Source organism: Chlamydotis macqueenii, chromosome 11 (assembly GCF_036417535.1).
Source record: "Chlamydotis macqueenii isolate bChlMac1 chromosome 11, bChlMac1.mat, whole genome shotgun sequence".
In the NCBI taxonomy this organism is placed as follows: Eukaryota; Metazoa; Chordata; class Aves; order Otidiformes; family Otididae; genus Chlamydotis; species Chlamydotis macqueenii.
Genome location: NC_141566.1, coordinates 13,860,821 through 13,883,678, shown reverse-complemented (window position 1 = coordinate 13,883,678; position 22,858 = coordinate 13,860,821). Strand labels below are relative to the sequence as shown.

The following is a 22,858-nucleotide window of genomic DNA, read 5'->3' as shown; positions in this document are numbered from 1 at the left end:
TTCTGTTTCAAAAAAGACACAATTCTTGTATGCTGCAGTACATCCCCATTTATTAATTTTTTCAGATGGCTGAGTATTGGGTTGCTACATTAGAAGTCAAAACTATTAGATGTACTCTTGTTCCTACAAATCTGTTGTTATGTCTGTGTGCATAAAATCTCACTGTTTCAAACCCATGTATGCTGTTGAATTTGTTTTGAATATGTTTTCATAGCTGACCTTATGTACTCACGGGTTTGAACAAGGCACATCAGTGCCATCAGGGTGATGTGTGAGTTTCAGAAACTGCTGTACGTAGTCCATGTACTCAAAGAATGGGAGAAGACTTTTTTTTTAAAGAAACAAAAATTTTGGGGAAAAAAATTACAAAAATTATATTTCATCTGCAAATTCCAAATTTGTTCTAACATAGTGAACACAGTTAAAATTTGAGGGGGGGGGGAAATTTAAGCACATTCGTGCCACTTACGTAATTTCTGAAACTAGCTTGGAGGCCAATGTTTTTACCTGCACATTTAAAATTTGGAAAACTTTTTGTATCTGAGATTTGCAGCAATTATGTCAAACCGCTATGAATCTTTTCTGAAACATGGAGTCTTTATTAATAATGAAGATGCCCTCATCTTTGGATTAACAGCTTATGTGTGCTAATTAATATTGTGTATATATGCATTATACCGCTATGCATGCTAATAGGTAGTACATTAGATCATGGAAATTAGAGGAACTAATTATTGTTAATATTTCTGGAGATGAAATTTATTTACATTTTATAATAATTGCAGGTTAGGGTAGTTAGAATCTCATATGCATATCTCTTTATGTAAACCTAATTTACATTTGGAGATTAAAATGGAAGGCTAATAATAGTGCAGGAATTCTTTAACAGTTCTACCTAAAATTAGCCCTTCCTATTTAGATTTAGACAGTAATTGCTTGGAGTCGAAAACGTAAGTATTGACTTCACACTGACAAATCTTAAATTTATGAAGTGGTTGCCTGCAGTCACAAAATACTGGATATCATATTCTAAAGGAGTTCTTCTAGTTGTTTGTTTCTAAAGGTATCTTAAAGTTACAGCTTGAAATTCCACTATGTATATTTTCTATTCTTATACTTGAGTAACAGCTGTAAAACTGAAATTACTGAATTTAATATTACACTTAGAGTTTCAATTTTGTAGCTTTCCTCGGCAATCTGACAAGATACTTGATTTTGAAAACTGAATGAAACCCCTACAAGCATCCTACAATACTGGAAGCACACATAGAAATAAAACAGTGTGCAAGTATCTTAATCAGAGAAGAAAAATTTATTACGAAAAGGAAAAATTTATTAGCTGAAAATTAAGTTTTTGAAGTTAGGCTGTTTTAGAGACTGTTAATGCTTCACTTTCTTAGACTAGCTGAAGAGGACCACTAAGGACTGATTCTGTCATCTGCTGGTTTTTGACCTGTAGCCTCTATGCTGTTGCATTTCATTCCAGAAGATGCTGGTTTTAATACACAAGAGCACTGAATGAAAATGAGTTTGGTTTTAAGGTTTCTTTGTTCTAATCTTCTTAGATCTCTGGTGGAAGAGGAGGATCCTCATATGAAAGTATCTCTTGGTACCAGCGATATGGGCGTCTCTGCCCATCTACAGTCTTCGAAGACAGGGACCACAAGATTTTTCACCAGCAATACTCACAGTTCTGTGGTATTACAGGTAATTAAATACAGTTGTGTCAATATTGATCTGTACTGAGAATTTTGGCTGCTCTAAACAATGCCTCCGCTCTGTAGACTTTATCAGACTAGTAGTTCCTAAAAAGCCTCCAAAAAATGCCTGTTAGTGTGCTGAAAATGCCCACAAGCAAGCATGGCCTGTAATTTCTTTTGCTGTGGAGTTAAAGGTTTGACTTTTAGCAACAGCTTGGAAAAAAACGCTGGCCTTTTCCTTGGGTTGTATCTCTTTCCACTCTTAATTTCTAAGAGGTAATTTAAACTATGAAGTGACAGCTGTTTCAAAGAAGCTCTCTTGAATTTAATAATGTAATTATGTTAGGCATACAGCTGTATCGTCTCCTGTGTGAAAGCTGCCTTGGGGATGTGATGAGGAGAGCTCCATGCTCCTTCTTCATGTCCCTAAGGTGGCAGAGTCCTGCCAGGTTTGGTGTAATGCCTTGTGCTGAGTCTGACTATATGGCACTACTGTATGGTAGAATGGATAAAAATGTTACCCAAAAGATTATGTTATCCTCTATGAAGCTTTAAGAATTTGAGAGTAAAGTCATTTTTTTTCTTCACATTTCTGCTGGAGCTTTTACATGCCAGAGTCAATCTCGTGGCTTGCACAGCTTTTGCTGCTTTCTAATGCAGTCTTTCTCAAGAGTGTAAATGACTTCTATATCGCATGGCTCCTTGGAGAACTGCCACTTATTTTTTTGATTTGCTGCCTAAATATGTTGCTTAAATTCGGGGAAAAAAATTGACCTTTTTCTTTTTTTCCCTTCGAGAAGCTAAGGATTCCTTTGTTCTAGTTCCTGTGGCTTGGGTGTCTGCACATAGCTTTACCTCCTTTGAATACTAAGCAAAGTGTTGAGAGCTTATTTCTTCCTCATTCAATTTTTACATTTAACAAGTATTTACAAAAGGGAAATGAAAGGGGTTTCTACTGTCCTCCCAAATCAAATGGATGCTTCTCATTATGCTCTTCTTGCAGGGTTTTGACCAACTGCGAGTGGAAGGTTTGCTTTGTGATGTGACGCTTGTTCCAGGAGATGGTGATGAAGTCTTTCCTGTTCACAGAGCAATGATGGCTTCTGCAAGTGATTACTTCAAGGCGATGTTCACAGGTGGTGTTTTTGTTACAGTAGTGCACATAGCTGTCTTCAGACTGCTGTTGTTTAGAGATACACACACACAAGTTCAGTGTTGTATGTGAATCAGGCCAGGATTGCAAACTGCTCCATGTGTCTGTACTATCTACTCCTGCATATGGGTTTTTAAATTAAAGTTTAAAATTATATTTTAATTTTGTATATGTTTTTATAAGAAATTATTTCAACCCAATCAAAATGATCATATAAACTTACCTACATGTCTCTTTCAGGAGGAATGAAGGAACAGGATTTAATGTGCATTAAGCTTCATGGTGTGAACAAAATAGGCCTAAAGAAGATAATTGATTTCATTTATACTGCAAAACTTTCCCTGAATATGGACAACCTTCAGGACACTCTGGAAGCTGCAAGTTTTTTGCAGATTTTACCTGTTTTGGACTTCTGTAAAGTGTTTCTTATCTCTGGGGTAAGACTTACTACTTGTTTCACACTTACAATGATGATAATCATAGTTCCCAGATTCCTTACTGAGTTTCTTGCTTCATGCTGTCACACTCTGTATCCTTCCATATGATAGCTACTTGGTGAGTTAAATTGAAACAATGGAATACCAAGCCGCTGCTGCTGTCTGTTAATATCCTTTCTTGAAAACCTTTTGTTTTGGGGCATGAAGCCCACAATTGTAGTGATTGTCACAGAGACCATTATGTATTCTTTCTAAGCCAGTGCACTTCGTCGCAGTTCTTTAGAATAACACATCCTCTAAGGAGATTGCTAATAGGGATAGTACAGGGGATGCTAATAGGGATGTTGTTTATATGAGAAAAGTAGCTGCAAGGCTTTAATGTTGATTGCCATATTTTGCCAGAACTAAAAATGGCTTTGAATACATACTGGGAAATACTTTTTCACAATCACCAAAATAAGTGCTTTTGTAAGCAGGGGACAGCCCCTGAAGTAACAACCTGATTCTCTTCTACCAGTAATGGTTAGTTAGAAAAATAATACTTAGGCAGCTTGTAGTGCAGTTGCTTTTGTGCAATTGGAACAAATAAAAAGTTTGCCCTGCAAGACAGCGTACTGTAGTTCCAATGCAGTACAGTCCCTGTACTGTGTTTAGAGCTGCCCTGCTGATTTTTTGTTAATTACAGAGATGAAAATCTCAGGTTCTGAACCTACTCTTGGGGGAGGGGGAACTTAGATGACAACCTCTTTCCTCCTCCTTTCCTTTGCTTTTTCAGACTTGATGCCCTCTTTTGTTTTGAGGCTGTGCTTTGCAGAAGAATGCCATGCTCCCTTCAAATTGAATGTCAAACAGTTTTGCAGTTTTCCCTGTATGAGAAACAAACTTCTGTTTTTGCAAAAGCAAGAGAGCTGTTACAAGATTTAGGTTGTTATATGGTAACTGGCTTCTTGTGTAAGATTTTCTTGGGTTCTGTCTTCATGGGTGGAAAAAGGCATGTGTAAGGAAAAAGATGTGACATGAAAATACTTCATTTATCTTGCTCCAACCTTTTCTTAAAAGCAATGGATTTCTACTCCTCTGTTCAATCTTGTTGTGTATTAAGCATAGCTCACACATTTGATCAGCTTGGGTTGCTCTTCAGAGGTTTTATTTTTTTAATATCCTTCTTAAATCTAAGATATCAGAGGTTTCAGAGTTTCACTGCATGACTACACTCATTCTAGCATTATAGTCAACTTACTGCATACATTTTGTATGCTTCAGTTATGTTCACTTTATTTCTATAGTTAAAACAGTGCAATCTCAAATACGGGTGCAGTTACCTGTTTTCTTACTTAAACACAGTGTATAAGCAATTACAATACATGATGTTTCAATACCTTTCCTAGTTCTTGCCGTGCTGTCTTGTATTAATACAACTGTGTGTCCTGACACAATAAGGAGCACCTACTTTGTGGGGTTGCAGAATAAGAGAGCCATAAGCTGTGCTGTGAAAGCAGTTCTGCCTAGAGAGACACTTTGGCATGATTTCTAATGTTTCCTTGAGATTTTCTGTTGTTAATGTAAATTACTTATATACCTTACTGGAAATAACTACCTGTAACAGGGAAACTGGTGTGCTCTACATGAATTATAATATTATTTGGAATTTAGCTTTCTGGTAATCTGTAATGAGAAATAAAGAGGCGGGTATTCCCATTGCTGCTCAGGGTGCAGGTGTAGAAATGTGACTTCCCTAATGAAGACTTGTACTGGGATTTGTGCAAACAAGAGGACTCCAGGTTGCTAGTAAGGGCAATCTGTTTCATAAGGAAAGTGTTAAAGGCGTTTAGGCTCTAGAACACTACTGTTTAAATTTTGGTGTATTTTCTGATGGTCATTTTTCTGACAATGTTGTGATGATGTTTTATTAATCTTAATACTCTTAAGTCCTACACCATCTATTTTTTTGTTGCTTGGGGTTTGTTTTTGTTTTTTTTTTTTTTTTTTTTACCTTCCAGAAGGATGCCTCTCCAGGGATGCTGTTGCTGTAAATGCCAACTTGGAATAAGGTCTTGTTGTTTTTTTTAAGCAGGGATTTGGAGTGGCCTCCCTTTGATGGGAGGTGAGCTCCAGGGACACAGTGTTGCTCTTTCCCCTTTCTGGGTAGGGCAGCTGCTTGTTTATTTTGCTTTGATAGGGAAAGAGCTTCTGTCATCTTAGATCATGTTATTTACAATAACTTTTTTCATCATTTAAAATGCTTGTTTTCTGAAGGTTCCTTCACTTATGATGTTGACTCAGTCACTGTTTTGGTTCAAGTAAGAAATGTCTTGTTTGATACCAGTTTTTGAAATAATCAGGAAGACTTTATTCATTCTTTTAACTTTATTCATTCTTTTTTCTTATACTTTCATTTATACCAATGTCTAATAATCTCATTGTTTAACTGTAGAGGAAGTACAAAACTAAGTTTGTGCTGTTAGCCTAATTATGTTCTCAGCATCCTCATGTAAAGAATTTTTGAATGAACTTAATTTTGAATTTGTTGGAACAAGAGTTGATGAGCAAATGGGTTGAGTTCTTTTGTTTTTTAAGTTACTGTATCTTAGATTTACAAAAGTTACTCCCTATTATATTAGTTTCACTCCATTTTTGAAGGATCATTTCTGTAATTTAAATGAGTTTCCAGGCAAGTCTTGAGCTTATTCCTACTGAAATTAGCTGACTGAGAGTAGCATCTAAGAGCTGATGTAACCATTCTCAGACAAATACTGCATTGTCTTTGAATTGTCTAGGGAATCTATTATTAAAGAGATTATAGAAATTAGTTTATGTAAAGCATAACGCAACTGTGTTACTTCATAAGAGGATATTGTAAATATTTACAAAGAAAAACAAAGGCTTAAGGTAACAGCTTAATTTATGTAAAAAATAGTGACACCTTCAAAGAATGGTATATGTTGTAGCTGTCTTGTAAATGTTTTTTGTATTCTGCATTTACACCTCTCCTGTCAAGTAGCCTGTCGCTTTGACAATCTTTGCTCTGCAGCTGAACAGACTCTCAGGAAAACACTGGAATGTTTCCTAAGATGTTTTCAGTCTTACTTTTAATATTGATTTTAAATATTTATAGCTGTACAACAGACTAGGACTACTCCCAGGTTCACATCTAGATGAGCCATAATGTAATTAAAATTAATAAAAAATCTGTGGAAACGTTTTCAGAGAAGGGAGTGCCAGAGAAGGCACAATAATGTTTTTGCAAACATAGCAGCAGTCTATAAAATGGAGAAAGATGAGAAACCTATCCAAGTAAATTACAGCACTCGGGGGAAAATCACAGTGTAATGGGGAAGGGGATGTTATACTGTAATCAAAGAAAACATTCTAAAACACTGAAAATTAATGTCTTGGCTGTATCTTTCATATAGTTGCATAAGTAAATTTTATTCCTTCTGTAACTCTGTACTTGACATTTTTTGTTACAACTAGCAAATTATCAAATACTGAGTCTCACCATTTGGAAGTCCTGTCTTGTCACAGGAACTTGGTTAACTGAGAATGGCGCAAGACAGTCTCAGTTTTGTGGGGGCGTTGGGTCTAATGCCAGGGCTAGCTCTGCCAGCCACCAGAATTCACCTTTGCTAACATGGGGGTATGATTAATTCTGTTTTCTGAGCTGCTTAAATTTCTGTGCTGTTATTTCTGGACTTCTGTAAATGGGAGCCCACAGAAAAATTGAGGATTTCAGGGGAATGTAACCCCTTTTAAACTTAGACCCTTTGAAACACCATATTAAGTGCTTCAGTGTCTTAACAGTCATTGAAACAGGAGAAATTTAGATGCCTAAATATTTTGTGGTACTGGGCTTGAGGACTTGATTTTCTGTGCATGTTATTTCTACTGAGTTGTTCTCCAAGGTTCTCATCTTTGCAATTATTTTGCTCTGTGTCCAGTTTTGTAGTATTTTGTGGTCTATTTTACCACAACTTGGGAAGTGATTGCTTCAGAATTTCAAAGAATTAAGTCAACTGCTTTCTCAAGAAAGTACTTTGCCTTTTTGCATTTGGTTTCTCAGACTGTAATAATATGTACTGTGCTTGACCTTTCTTTTTTGAAAAGGTTTTTAGTGTTTTCTGAAAGTTTTACTTTTTTAATGAGCGATTACAGTGAATAATGTGAATGAGCAGCTTTGGCTCTGTAGTCAAAGTCCAAGTAAAATATGATTTATTTAAAATTATTGATTTTCTCTGAAGTTGCTTAGCTGTTTGACCAATTATGGCTTTTAACTCTTGACTATCTTTACTAGTTGGTGGATTCACTGTACAGCCAGTCTTATATTTTCATCTGATATTGCCATTCCTCCCATTCACTTCAGGGGGATTTTCAGAAGTAGCAGTTCCTTCTGTTTGATGATGAGCTTCTGATTGACTGACTTCCATGGAGAATGGTTTCCACACCTCTCTTAAGTACCATAGCATAAGTCAAACTGCTTTCTTTTAAATAAATAAATAAAAAAAAATTCAACCCTTGAGTAACTTAAATGTTTGAATAGCATCATTGTACTTCAATGTGGTAGAAGACAACTATTGCGTTTCATTCTGTTGAAGGGTTATTTTTTGGCTCAGGACTTAAGAATCTCTAGAGTATATATTTTTATGACTGAAATCTTTGCAATATAATTTAGCTTGGTACATTGTTATCTTAGAGCACAGTAAAATTGGTAATAGTACTTTTGCCAAGGAAAGTAACGTTTAAGAAAATATTTAATAGTGTACTCTGATTTGAGGTGAGTGGTGGGATTTGTTAGTAAGCCAGACAAAGTGCACAATTTCATAAGCATAATGGGGAGTACTTGCAATCATAATATGAAAAAACCAACCCTGAGTGCAGTACAATTCTGGTGGATTAGTTAAGGCAGCGTAAGGTAAATTTTCCAAGAATTAGGGGATGACTGGAAACTACTGATGTCATGTTCATCAGTCATTAACTGCGTGTAATGTGTCAATAAATTTCTCAAATGTAAGCATTCCAGAAATACATTCAGTTGCATAGATTTACAGTGTAACATAGTTATGAAAAAACATCAACTGGATGTATGCTGGGCACTTGATGACTGGCATGCATTCTGCGATAGTTCCAAGTACTTCATTGCAACCTGAACACCATGTATTAATGGTACATAATCTGTACCTTTTTTGCTTTGATCTTTTAAGTTTATACTTTTCTGTGCAATATCTGCTTACCTTGATATGGAGAAAATGCTGCATCTCTGTAGTTTGATGCCAGTAAAAGTGTTCCAAAGAAGTTTTAAAATACGATTACTGTGTAGCAAGACTTAAGATTTGTGGTACGCTCTAAGTCAGCTGTTTGTTAAGGGGTGATTTTTCCATTGCTTTATTTTTATTATATAACTTGAAAGAAATTTTAGAAGGAAGAATGTCCTGTTACATTTACTTGATTTAAGGTATGCTGTTACCTTCATTATGCAATTAATTTCTGTAAATTAAAAATCCTAGAGGGAGATGTACAGAAATTAGTTTGATAGTGAATCTCAAAAACAGCCAAAAGAAGAAAAAATGTTTCTTAAACATCAGAGAATGTTTTATAGGTCATTGCTAGCTGATGTGATTGTATTTTGATGTAAACAATGTGATCTGTCTTGTTATACAAAAATAATTTCCATGTATGTATCGTATGGGTATTTTTATAATAGAACTCCTGACAGTCTGCCACATATTCATCTTATAGATAGGACCTGATGACAGGATTTAGTGTTCCTGGAGATGAAGAATAAGATTTGGAACATTTGACTGTATGAAGGCATTTCAGGATGTATGAATGAAGACTTTGGATGACTGTGGAACTTAACTCTAGGGCAAGTTAGATCAGTTTCTAGTGAATTAAAATAATCTCCCATTTCCATGCTCATTAGACTTTTGAATTGTGTAGTATTAAAGGGCAATGATCAGATTGAACTATACAGTATTAAAATCTTGTAATCTGTCATGACCACAAGGTCATCTGAAGGTTTTTGCTGCAATCAGGTCATAGTCCTCAATCTTATAATCTTTTTTAAAAATAAGCTTGAGATTCGGAAGCTTAAATTATTTTGGTATTACAAATATAGTAAGAATCACAAAGTTGTGGAAACTGCTGATGTTGAGTAGGACTGACATGCACAGAGACTAGAAAGCGTGTGTAAATGAAGCTTGGAGTAGAATAATGATTGAATGCAAAAAAAAAGCTGCAATTTTTTAGCAAGAAGCATTTAAAATTTGACTTGCTTTGCAATATGTACCATAGAGCTTGTTGAAATTGATTGATCGGGGTCATGGGAGACCCACTTGAAGTTATGTCCCGTCCCTGCCGTCTTTCATCCTCCTTCTGCCTTGGATCCTAAGTGACCTCAGAAATTTAGAAGCCAAAAATGTAAGAACGGTAGATGCAGCAGCAGTATAAAAGGAATGGTTACCAAGATATGGTCACTCAAATATTCAATTAAATTATGTTATGATCCATAATGGTAAAGCATTTCATGTGCGGGTTGTTTCTAGGGGAAATCCTCATAGGTCCATTATTCTTATAGAAATTATATATATAAAAAATAAAATCACTACTTTTGTCTTATCTTTGACATGTATTTAATTTTGAACATACTGTGTAAGAGCACCAGCTTGATTTACTAAAGATCTAATTTTGTTCATTTCTCAGGAATGTATTCATGGGATTGAACACTAAATAAATTGTCTGAAATACGTGACTTTGAGAGGTAGCTGTGCTATTCTCTTTGGCTGCATTACGACAATAAAATTTCAATAATGTTAGACAATGCCTAATGGCGAGACCTACTTTTGCATTATTCTCTGTAACCTTGGGCTGATCACCTCTTCCTTAACTGTATTTTCCACGTCTGTCTTACAAAGATGTTTGCAGAGCTTTTCAAAGATGAAGTGCTGTATAATTGCTATGTATCATCATTGTATAATGTATTTGACATAATTAATATATGCCATCTGCTTGTTACTTGTCTAATTTTTCTTCAAAATAAGAAAAACATTGGGTCTCCCCTTGCAGTCATGAATATATGCATCACATTGAATATTTATTTGCTCATGTGTAAATCACCTTGAGCATTGCAAAATGGTGAAATATTGCTAATTCTATAGTATTCATTAAATTCTACATTATCATTTAGACACCAAATTAAGAAAGTGTTTTGATTCCTCTTTCTGTTTACTTAATAGGTTTCGTTGGAAAACTGTGTTGAGGTTGGGCGAATTGCCAACACATACAATCTCACAGAAGTGGATAAATATGTTAATAATTTCATCCTGAAGAACTTCCCTGCATTATTAAGTACTGGTGAATTTGTGAAACTCCCCTTTGAACGTCTTGCCTTTGTGCTTTCAAGTAATAGCCTTAAGCACTGCACTGAACTTGAACTCTTCAAGGCGGCTTGTCGCTGGCTACGCTATGAGGAGCCTCGGATGGAGTACGCCGCAAAGCTAATGAAGAACATCAGGTTTCCACTGATGACGCCCCAGGATCTTATTAACTATGTTCAAACAGTGGACTTCATGAGAACTGACAATACCTGTGTCAACTTGCTTTTGGAAGCCAGCAATTACCAAATGATGCCATACATGCAACCAGTGATGCAGTCGGAGAGAACTGCCATTCGGTCGGACAGTACTCACTTGGTGACGTTGGGGGGAGTGCTGAGGCAGCAGCTGGTTGTCAGCAAAGAGTTACGGATGTATGACGAAAAGGCCCATGAATGGAAATCCTTAGCTCCCATGGATGCACCAAGGTACCAGCACGGCATTGCCGTGATTGGAAACTTTCTTTATGTAGTTGGGGGCCAGAGCAATTACGACACAAAAGGAAAGACGGCAGTTGACACGGTCTTTAGGTTTGATCCTCGCTACAACAAGTGGATGCAAGTTGCCTCTTTAAATGAGAAGCGCACCTTCTTCCACCTAAGTGCCCTCAAAGGACATTTGTATGCAGTCGGTGGTCGAAATGCAGCGGGTGAGCTAGGTGAGTGCTTCTCCTGAAGCATGGCTTCTTGCCCTGCTTTTTAGGCCTTAAAATACTGTGCTGCCCCATGATTGGGTGGAGAGGAAACAAATTGAAGTTGTTGACGTGCAGCTTCTTTCTGGAAATACTGCAAATGCATAGAGAAATCTGTCTGGATACTATTAGCAGTTTTAGAACAGCTTCCACAAAAAAATTTCCAACTACATGTGTGTCAATGCATAATATCCAATGTCTTGACCTTTATCATCAAATATGAAGTGTGTGCATATATAAATGCAACTATACAAAAAAAAAATTACTTAAGCTGAGAAACCAAGCCCACTCTTTTCTTTCTTAAGGGACACCTGACTTTCTAACTGAAACTCACTGTTGAATGAAGGCTGCCTGCTTCCCCGCCCCCCCCCCCCGCCCCGATTTCAGGGAAATAAGATGGTTGGAAACATAAATACCTGGTAACTTTTAATTTAACAAAAGTCTGTAGAAGTTGTCCCGTGCATTTTCCAAAGCCATAACAATTAGCATTTGTAGTCTAGTCTGGGAGCGTACACTCATTTGTAAATTTGTGCTTTAAGATTGAAATGTTACTGTGATTATGCTTGGGATTTTAGCTTAATGTTATATCTAAACCAGATGTAACATTTCATTATTGTGTTTGCTGCTCTCAGCCCACTACTTAACTGTATGTTGTCAAGTCTTTGTGGCACTGTCTCTTGCTCCCAAGATCTGCTTTTTAGAAATGAGCTGATATATTTAAGTGCAGTAAGAAACACGTTTAATTGAAACAATACAAAACCTCATTTGTGCTGCAGCATCTGTGGTGGTTTGGTTTTTTTTTAATTAATGCATCTCAGTCATTCACATACACAGTTTGTTTCAGGATGATATTGCAGGCTTTCTTAGGAAACGTATAGTACATTGCTTCCACTACACAAAGCTGGACTGGTTTTGCTAGACGTTTAAAATCCATTCTAATGTTTGAAATGAGAGATTTTAAAATGCCTCCTGTTTCAAAAAAAACAATGGGAAATTGTTTTGCAATAACTTGTTTTCCATATACAGCCATTTTCTGATGTAGATCAGAGGTTTTCAGTTTTTCTTACATGTCACTTTATCTACCTGACAACGTATTCTAAAAGCAAGCTTAATACCCTGTAAAAGACCAAATGTACAAACTAATGTGTATTGATCTTCACCTTGCGTATCGGAAAACCTGACCTTCATTGAGCTGTTTTCTAATGGTGTGAATTAATAGCAGATAATTTTACATTGCTGTCCTTGTGTACTGTACCATCTGAACAGAGTAGGGTTGTAAGAATGTCCCGTGAAAGTTGCAAGTCTAAGCAAATCAATATGAAATAATACTGTCACTAAGCCAATGCAATCTGTGTGTACAGCAGGCTTTAAGCACAGTGTTTTTCTTAAATTAGATGAAGCTGTATTGTTCTGCTAACCTCAACTCTTCTGCAGATTTAATTGAAGTACAAAATCTATCACCTGTCTAAAATTTTGCTGTAAAGATATCATTAAAATGCTGCAACGATTTCCACACAGACCTGAAAAATGTCATTGGATCATTCTGCGGGAAGGGTGCTGTATAAATGCTAAATATTGTAGCTATTTCATGCTTTGATTTGGGGCTTCAGTTTCTTTTCTTCTTAATTGTGAGGCAAGTCACTTTTCATTTTCATGTTTCTTTCATAAACCTTGACAGTTGAAAGATGAAATGCAGCTTAAACTTCCCATTCTCTTCAGATGAGAAACTCTCAAGCTCTTCATAGAAGAGAAGGTCAAATGTGTGTTGGACAGGTATTAAAAAAGTTGCCCTTGGGTTCAAACTAATTTCAGACTGTTGTTAGAAAGGAAGAATTCCCAAAACCTGAATTCAGCTTTCCAGAAGATGAGCTCTTAAGGAAAAAGACCAAAGGATTAAAGTTACTAAAATGAATTTCTTTATTATTTTTACTCCTGACATTCACTGGAATAAAAATCATACTTTTTTGACTCTTCCCAAAACAGTTTTCACATGTTTAATCCTCTGAGAACTTTGTAAATATGACTTTCTCCCTCAGTAGCATGTGCTTTAGCAGTAATAAACAGCTGCTGTTTTAACAGTGGATGGCACTATGAAGTTTGGTTTATTGGTAAGGACAGGTGAATTTGCATGTATGTGGTACATGCATTGGAATATGGTAAATGTATCTTTGAAATGTACTAAATTATGAAATTATAGTTGAGATTTTTCAGCCCTGTGACAACTTAGGGCTGTGCAGAAGCATGTACAGAAGGACTAGAAGGACTGCACGTAATTCCTTGAAAATGTCAAAGCAGCTATCTGCCAAAGGTAGTCCCAGAAAGCAGGGAGAACAGCACTCTGGCATGAAAAGACAACCAGCCTGGAGAAGGCAGGCATGCAAAAGGCAAGACTTTTTGGAAAAGGAGACAAAGGGAAAACCAAGTGTGGTTCACAGAGTTACTCATGAAGCAGAGCTCACTGGCAATTTCCAGCTGTGCTGTTGTGCAGAGCACTGATAATGTTGTCTCAGACAAGTAGATTTTTGTAGTTCTTTTTTGAAAGAGTTCAGTTGTGATTCTTGATGATGATGGCAGAAGCTGTGCCTTTAAGTGTTAGAAAGCTTGTAAACTTGTACAGTTACTACTTCCCAGATACTTAAAAATATGCATCATTACCCAGGTGGGCTGTTTGCTGTCTGTATGGTACTGTGAATATCAACCTGAAGTGTGACCTGAAGGACCTCTTGGCATAGGAAGTTATTTTGAAGTGGCTCTTTGCTATGCTAGGGACAAAATTACTCGGGGCTCTTTAATTTAACCAAGTCAGCTTTGGGTTCTGCAGAAGCAAGCTGTAATATAGAAATAATATAACAAAATGAAGCTCCTGGGTTTTGGGCCATCATGCAGAGTTGCAAAGTGCTGCTGTGGTAAACCTCAAGACACGTTAGAAGCCACTGACAGAGAAGAGGTAAATATCTCTATACTCCTCGAGTAGCATCACAGATGGCACTATAAAGTGAGTGCAGACTGAGTGTCCTTTGGGACTGCCAAAACTTTGTGTCTTTTTGAGATTGCTTAATTCTATTAAAATGAGGCCTGTCTTCCCTGGATTATGGTAATAAACAGATCGGAAGTTCCAATGTGAAACATAAACAGATCGGAAGTTCCAATGTGAAACATAAATAAAGCCTGATGTGAATCATTCATGCTGTTGGGAGAATGAATCCATCAGTCTCATGCTACATAGAATATATACTTAGATTCAGTAAAGCAGCAGTTCTTTTGAGTGTTTTGTGAATGATGCTCTGTCTGGAGATGATGTGTAGAACATCCTTATGCCTCTTTTACATGAACAGGCATCGTTAATAGCTGAAATTTTGTATATTTTTTTCCTTTTCAGTGCAGAGGGAGATCTTGTTAAGAGAGAGAAGTGGAAAGACCTTGCGAAGGAAACAGGGAAACAACTGCACAGAACAAGCAAACAGAACAGTAGGGTTTTTTAAGCTAGGAAATAATTAGCTTTGTTTAGAGCATAGTAGATTTGAGTTGGAACCATTTGAAGTACTGTCAAACAGTACTTTAGTTCTACTGGTGATGTTCAGGAGAATTTTGAAGCCACATCAGGAAGTGAAGGATCTTGGACTCAACAGCATCCTTTATCAGTAACTGATGTCTTTACAACGTGGTGGTGGTGACAGCAGTAATGTATACAGGTTTCTGCATCTTTTATCTTCTCTTGCTGAAGTGATCTTTTGGCTATGGTTTCTCTTTTAAATGCAATCCGTAGTGGAAAATGAGATAAACCGTTGTCCAGTGTTGAATGCCATACTAATCTGCTTGCTGCTGGCTTTGTGATTGCTTTGCACATCCTTATACTAGAATATTATACTAGAAATTATATTAGAAATTTAAGGTCCTCACCTCAGCACAGAGTGGATGCGCTATGGGAAAGAGGATGCCTTTGTGTGAACGCAAGTAGAATGATGATTTCAGTGCAGCATAGCAGTGAACGGGTTGGAAGGGTCTGCTGTCAGGGTGGAACTGGGACAGCTACAATTACTTGCATGTCATATCTGATTTTTTCTGTTTTTGGAATTTCTGCATATCTTTGTTTTCTTGTGATTGCTAAATAGAGCAGAGTAGAAAGGAGCTTTCCTTTTTGGAAAGAATATTGGAATGGGTGCATACATTTATACAAGGATGCATGGGTGTATTTGGGAATTGGGCAAATACTGCATGTGGTGTCAAGATGGCAGTACACAGAAATACAACTCATAGATTTAATTTTAAGTGTAATTTGTGGAATCAATTCTTTGTGTCTATACCTTTATTTGGGCAAGAGGCTGTCTCCAGCATACACTGGCTTTATGGCTGTGTAAGTTCTTGGTGGATATACAAAGTCTGCAGGATATCAAACGGGAAAAACACCACATTTTAAAAAGAATATATTTTTGACTTTTTAAAAGTCAGGCTTGATTTTTTTTTTCAATACTTTTCATTGTAGAAGAATGCTTGAATGGGTTTTCGTACCTTTCCTTATACAGACTTTTATCTACCTGTACATTTGTGTGATGTGAAGGGCAGCTCAAGGCTCATTTCAAGTGGCTGAGGTAGGAAACGCAGAAACAAGAAGGCCGGATTGTAGGAAAAGTGTTTGATGAAGAACCGATCTCTTCAATTAAACTTGGAAACTTACCCATATTGGGCAGGTTTTTAAAATCACAAATCTGGCATGCCAACAGTAGTGTATAGACACACTTGACTTCAGTTACTTTGCAACAGTTTTTATCTTTTGTCTATCTTAAAAAGCCCTGAGATAGCTGGCATAACTAACTGTGGGAGCCCATGTGCAAGGCGCTTACAAAAGCAGAAGCATTTCAGGCTTTCCATTACTGTTTTTAAAACATTTTGACAATATGAAATTAATAATTTCATACCTATGAAATCTATGTATATAATTTGTTTCAAAAGAAACAGGAATTTAGTGTGTTTTGCCTGAACTTAATGTTCTGGACCAGCGCTTTTCTGTATTTCTTAAATTTAAATTTCAGCTGCTGGGTGCAGGAAAAGCTGAGGAAAATCCAGTGTGCTATAATAATTTAGCAATTCTTATGTGCCATAATTTTTTTTTTTCAACCTTAGATGATGCTGACCTGGTTGTCAAACAGTATTCCTGATATTGGAACTGGAAGCTTCTGTTTTGAATATCTTGAGATACTAATTGCAGGGAATTACAAACATCATCCTGTTTTACAACAATTAGGAGGTTGTGTGTTTTACACCAGCTAAAAAATAATTCAGAAGGTCACTATAATGTGCTCTTTGCTAAATTTTTCCATGACTAGGGATTTTTTTGGTGGTGATCTGAGACCATAGCTATACCTTACTCTTCCAAAGTTCTCCACAGGAATTTTTTTTTTTTTTTTTTTTTTTTTTTTTTTAAAGACAGATCTGGAGTTAGTGTGAGGTACCTTATAGTCACTGTGCGAGTGATACCGATTGATGTACTTAACTGGCCTGGCCAGTACTGCTAATTCTGCAGGCTTATACTAACACTAACTAGTTTCTGCCTTTAAAATGACAAGTTTCTCAGCTTCTAGATTTTTTTTTGGTGTCCTTCAGTTGATGTGTGATCTTAAATTGAAAATCACCATCACTGATTCCATAGAGCTGGCTTAGATTTTCTACCCTTGATTGAATAAAAGGCTTGTTCTAGAGCGAGTAAAATGCCTTTCAAAGATAGATTCAATTTTGTATGCACAGTTCATAAACATCTCTTTAGAGATTAAGCATTATATAACAAGCATTAGAATCCAATGCTTAATTTTAATTTAAAATGAGATTTAATTTGTCTTTAAGATAACAGTTACTGATAATTGCTTTGTGCATCGTAAGGTCACTGTATTACAGGGTTTTTCAGGATCTCTTGCCCCTCTGGTCATATTGTACTCTTCCAGCTGCCAATCTCTGCAGCTTGCTCAGATCCATTATTCATCTGCTTTCTGTTTCTGTTCTCTGCGCTTATTGCATAGCCTTTTTCCTGCAACCACGCATCTTTCCTACCCCACTTCGAAGAGAAGATTCCTTCTCAGAAGTTCTTTCTGCAAGGACACTGGGCTCTGGGTTTCTTTTTAACTTAATACTAACCTCTGTGATTTCTGATTTGATAAATCCTTTGATCGTTTTAACATTCCAGTTCACAAAGCAAGCTGCACAAATGGAGCTGTGTTTCAACACAGGCACTGCTGCTCTATTCGAGATTCAATGATGTTTCATCCTGTATCTTTTTAAAGCTTGGCTTTTGTAAACTGTTTGAATTAGTGACTTGCATATGCTGGGCTGTATGTTGCTGTGCAAATACATAATAAAATGCTGCAAGACAATAGAAAATTAGTCAACAGTTCTTGCCCCTTTTTGAGGACATAGGATCATTTCAGTGCAAAATACCAAGAAGAAAACCTAGCCTGATTTTCTGTGTGGGTGGGACATTACTGAAGACACGAGTCTGTTCTGGTTGCCAGATATATTGATCCTTTTTGAGGCAGGTTTTAAGTTTATTCCCTATCTCTCTACAGCAGACACTGAGGGTACAAGAGGAAAAGGTAGAAAAGCTGAATTCACCCAGCTTCATTGCTGTTTTCTCTGATGTCCCACAGCTGTACCTCTGGCAGGGTTCATGAGCCAGGGCAGGCTGTGTGTCAAGCAGGAATGGGAATGAGACAAGTGGAAGGCGAGAATGTGAGAGAGTTTTCTTCCTTTTTGTTCCTCTGGGATAAAGCTTAAGGTTTTTCTGTGTTGTGTCTCGACATAATGCTCAATAATTCCCTTGACACTTTCTCAGCTGAACAATGTTTCTCATAGATACTTCCTCTGTTTATGAATACATTACTGCCACTGTGACTGTACCCAAAACCAAACTGCCATGCTAACTTCATTGTTTTTATGTTCTCATTTGTTTTAAACAGCCACTGTGGAATGTTATAATCCCAGAATGAATGAATGGAGCTATGTCGCAAAAATGAATGAACCCCACTATGGTCACGCTGGAACTGTGTATGGGGGATTAATGTATATTTCAGGTAAATAATTCCTATGATCATGTAATTGTTATGAAACAATTACTTATTTAATGTTTAGTATTTCAGTGCAAAACAATAAAAATAAGTCTCTGGTTGCAGTAGTTTTGCTGTGGTATAAGCAGTGATGCAATGTTATATGAAGCCAGTCAAATAGCATATATGCTACAGAGTGAGAAAATAATTGTAGATAATAAGTGTTTGCATAGTAAATGACAGCTCTGAATTCCAAGGCAGTTACTCGCTTCAGCTGTCAGGATACATTTTTCTCTGGCAACGCCACATATATACATTTCTATAGCAATAACCATTAAAGACATCCTCTTTGATACATTTTGGCAAGCATGGGAAATTTTAATACTTTAAAGAACAACATCTGCCTTCATTGAGCTAATAGAAAGGGATGTATTTTCATGTTAATCACAATATGTGAATGATGTCTATACTTTCACTGGTCTTTCATTTGTAATATGCTCAGTCCTCAGTCACTGAGGTTACAGCTTCATTCAATTTTTTTCCAAACTAGGGGCAACAGTTGTTCTGAAAATCTGGTATCTGCTCAATTTTTAAAGAAGATTCAATCTGTCTGTCAGTGATCTCTACAGAGATCAGACCCATATATGTTCTCCTGCTGTGATTTTAAGGGATCTCCTGTAAGAACTAAGCTGAAATTCAGAGCAGGAGGTGGGACAAGGTTGGTTAGCTTGTGAAGAACTGGTGGGGTGACGCACTGGACTAGGTTGAGCCTTGGTATTTTGAATCAGGGGGCCTTGTGCCAGTGGACTAGGAGGGATTTGTTTTAAAATTTGCCATAAGGTACAGCTTCTTATTTTTCTATGAACAAGTCCATTAGGGTAGCTTCTAATCATTGTGCTATTTGTACTTTTTGCTCATTTTGCTTGTTTTACTACAGGTGCCACATGTATATGCTACCTGCTGTGTTTTTTTCATGTAGATGCTGTGTATTTCCTGCAGGTTTTTCTTTTTCTCCTGTCCTTTCAGATATCCCCGTGAGTCTAGACACTTTTGGGGTTGAAAATGTGAGGATTGGTTCCTTTGTCATTAAAGACTCTTCTGTCTGACAGGCGTGGGAACTGCTATGACTGTCATTAAGTGTCAGGGCTGGAGAGTCCTATTTTTTCTGTATTAAATTCTTACTGTCCAACTGAAGAATTAACTACTTTCTTGCATAACTCCTGTAGACACCGTGCCATCTCTGTCTGCTAATAATCCAAGCGTGATAATTCAGTGTTGAATGGTTAGCCTGGCAGGAGGTTGTTCAGTAGCAGTGTGCTCTCTGCATATTTTTTAGCACCTCAAATATAGTTGCATTATAGTCTTAAACCATAGCTAATAAGCCTGCAGTGTCTGAAATTGGTGTGACTGCTTTCTGACCTGCCTGATGACCTTGTGGAAAGGTGGGACATTTCATCCACTGAGGGAAATCATCCTGTGACTTCCCCTGAAGCCTCTCCAACTGCTTTTGCGGGGAACCATGGAGGAGGTGAATATAGAGAGAACTGTAGGCATCTATTGAAAGAAGAATATTTGAAATTTATGTCCCCTCTCTCTTCAGTTCAAGTTGATGAAAAAAGTTTTCTGAAGAAGATTCTGCTATGTGATAGGACCACTTAAAACACAATAGTGTTCAATCAAAATTTGACACAAAACTATCCAACTGAGCAAATGTAAGCAAATAATTTTGCCAAAAGGAAGCATAGGTAGCAATTTTTTGTTCTTTTAATCTGAAGTACTATATGAGACATGACTTCTTTCCCTATTCAGATTTAAAGGAACAGGGTATATTTAAAATGTCATTTGAAGTGGAGCACATATGTGATAGTAATCTAAGCTAATGTTAAAAAGTTTTAGGGAAGGCTGAATTCATTCACTGAAATTTGTTTCTACTATTTATTGCTTATTAGGGTAAGCACTGTTCTAACATGTGTTTTATTTCTCTAGGGGGAATTACCCATGATACTTTCCAAAAGGAACTTATGTGTTTTGACCCTGACACAGACAAATGGACTCAGAAAGCTCCGATGACGACAGTCAGAGGTCTGCATTGCATGTGTACTGTAGGAGACAAGCTTTATGTTATTGGTGGAAATCACTTTAGAGGAACGAGCGATTATGATGATGTTCTAAGCTGTGAATATTACTCACCAACTCTAGACCAGTGGACTCCAATTGCCGCCATGTTACGTGGGCAAAGTGATGTTGGGGTTGCTGTCTTTGAAAATAAAATCTATGTTGTTGGAGGATATTCTTGGAATAACCGATGTATGGTGGAAATAGTTCAGAAATATGATCCAGAAAAAGATGAGTGGCATAAAGTATTTGACCTTCCAGAATCACTTGGTGGCATTCGAGCCTGCACTCTTACTGTTTTCCCACCGGAGGACAATACAGGGTCACCGTCTAGAGAATCTCCTCTTTCAGCACCTTAGAAACATCCCTTGACTTATGATGTTGTAATAACACTTTTGCACTGCATCATGGAGTCTGTTATTTTTCTTCAGTAGTTTCTGTTAGGCTTAGCCTACAGCATTTCATACAATTACTGGAAAAAAAAAAAGACTTTGACATTATTTGTGCTGTTTGTTTGGCCTAGAATGTTTGTCAAGTGGTTAACAAAAAAGATGTACTCACCCGAGCCAAATGTTTAACAAACGAGAAGACATTGTCTATAAAATGTATGAACTAGGTACGTTGTTAATGTTGTGTATTGGATGTGAGGTACCTTATAGCTTACATTTGGAAGCCCAGTGAGTCAAATTTGAAGACTTTGTATTGAATACATTCTTTCACTAAATTTCATAGTTGATATCCTTTTTCCTTTCATTTTTGACTGCCAGTTACAAGGGGAGGTAGACCACATCAATGTGAACTATGACAGAAGGTTGCCAAGGGGCCTGAGCTACCTCCCTCTTTTCACAGAGTATTTTTGACATATCTGTTTACCCACTTGACTTTGTGGGTGCTTTCAGAGCATATGAAGTTTCTTAGGCAGAGGGGAGAAATACAATAATTTTAAAATACTAGCACTATACAGGAAGCGGACCTTATAGAGGCCGGGAGTTTTTATAACATATATTGAGTGTTTTTCCTGAGTCTGAGTGATGCTTCAAACAGAGGATTAAAAATGTTTGGATTTTTTAATTTTTTTTTTTTCTTCAGGAATTGGCTTCCGCTTGCATGGGAGCACACACTATTAACAAATGGGAATTCAGTGCAGTTGAATGGTCTGTTGTATGCCTGTACTGAATATAGGTAGATAAGGGCTAGAAACATTAACCTAAGCCACTGAATTTGACCCAGTTGTTCCATCAGATCAAATTTAATCTACCTTTTCTCCTTTGCTGTTGAGATAACTTGCATAATGTGTCCTCTGTATAGTCTCAGTTAATAAGGTTATTTAGCACAAAGTGCAGCTTCAGCGAGAGAGCTGCTTTTGCTCAGTGAACTTGGACTACCACATTTTACCTTCTTTTGTTCAATAAAACTTTTAACTGCAGTTATTCAGTCTAAGCTACCTCATTAATGTATTTGGTTTTCTTCCTCTGCCTCACTGTCTCCAGGATACGCATTACGTATATCTGTGTGGGTAGATTAATTTGCTAGGAAACCAATGCAGAAGTGATCATGCATGGGTATTTTTGACCTACTTTTAAGAGACTATTTTGGCCTGATGTGTTCATTTTATTGTTAAGGACTGACAAAAGAACAGTCTTAATTTTTTTTTCCTTGGAGAACTACTGCTTCTGTGTGCAGCTGCACAGATTTACAGAAATCTTTATTTGCTCCAAAATACAGCACACTGCTGACAGATTGCAACTCTGAGTTCTTATAGAAGGCTCATACCGTTGTGCTTGTTCTGAACTTCCCATTGTCTGTTCCAAGTGGTTTTGCTAATGAACAGAGTCAGAGTGGCATCATCTGGGGAAAACTGTTCAAATCAGTTAGCTTATTTGATTGTGCTGCCCACTACCAGTAACCCTGTAAAGCTTAATAGGCTTTTGATGGGAGTGTACTGTTTGTATTTTGTCCCTGCTTGATGCATCAGGCAGCAGTATTACTATGGAAGTACTGATATTTATTCTTTATGCAGTTTACCAGTAATGATCACTACCAAAATGTATGTGTAAGCTTTAGGTTTTATAATTGTTTTGCTTAAAATCAAAGCATCATTCCTCTTTTAAAAAAAAAAATCTTACTTCTGCCTAGCTGTGCAAGGTGTTAGAGGTGTTAATAGTGGATGCTCTTGGAAAGTAGCCAGTCAAGATGCATTGACTCATCACCTTAAGAATACTCTTCTAATGCTGTGCAAAGCACCAAATAGGAAGCTGTAGTTCTGTCCTTTAAGTATGTGTCAGTTATCTAAATGTCACATGCAACTAATTTTATTTTTTTCCAGCTCAGAGACTAGATTTTGGAGCCTGCTTGAGTTTAAAT

At 36.9% G+C, this 22,858-nt stretch overlaps 1 protein-coding gene across 10 annotated transcripts in view; it reads left to right on the top strand.

Moving 5' to 3' along the window:
- Positions 1-21,920, top strand: part of KLHL13 (kelch like family member 13) — an 82,143-nt gene extending 60,223 nt beyond the window's left edge. For all 10 annotated transcript variants that reach the window (XM_086756343.1, XM_086756342.1, XM_086756340.1 and 7 more), the window contains 6 exons: positions 1,566-1,707; positions 2,704-2,836; positions 3,094-3,290; positions 10,520-11,315; positions 18,293-18,406; positions 20,366-21,920. In XM_086756343.1, the coding sequence (XP_086612469.1) occupies positions 1,566-1,707; positions 2,704-2,836; positions 3,094-3,290; positions 10,520-11,315; positions 18,293-18,406; positions 20,366-20,853 (1,870 nt within the window). In that variant the 3' untranslated portion in view covers positions 20,854-21,920. The remainder of the gene's footprint in view (positions 1-1,565; positions 1,708-2,703; positions 2,837-3,093; positions 3,291-10,519; positions 11,316-18,292; positions 18,407-20,365) is intronic.
- Positions 21,921-22,858: the final 938 nt, after the last annotated feature.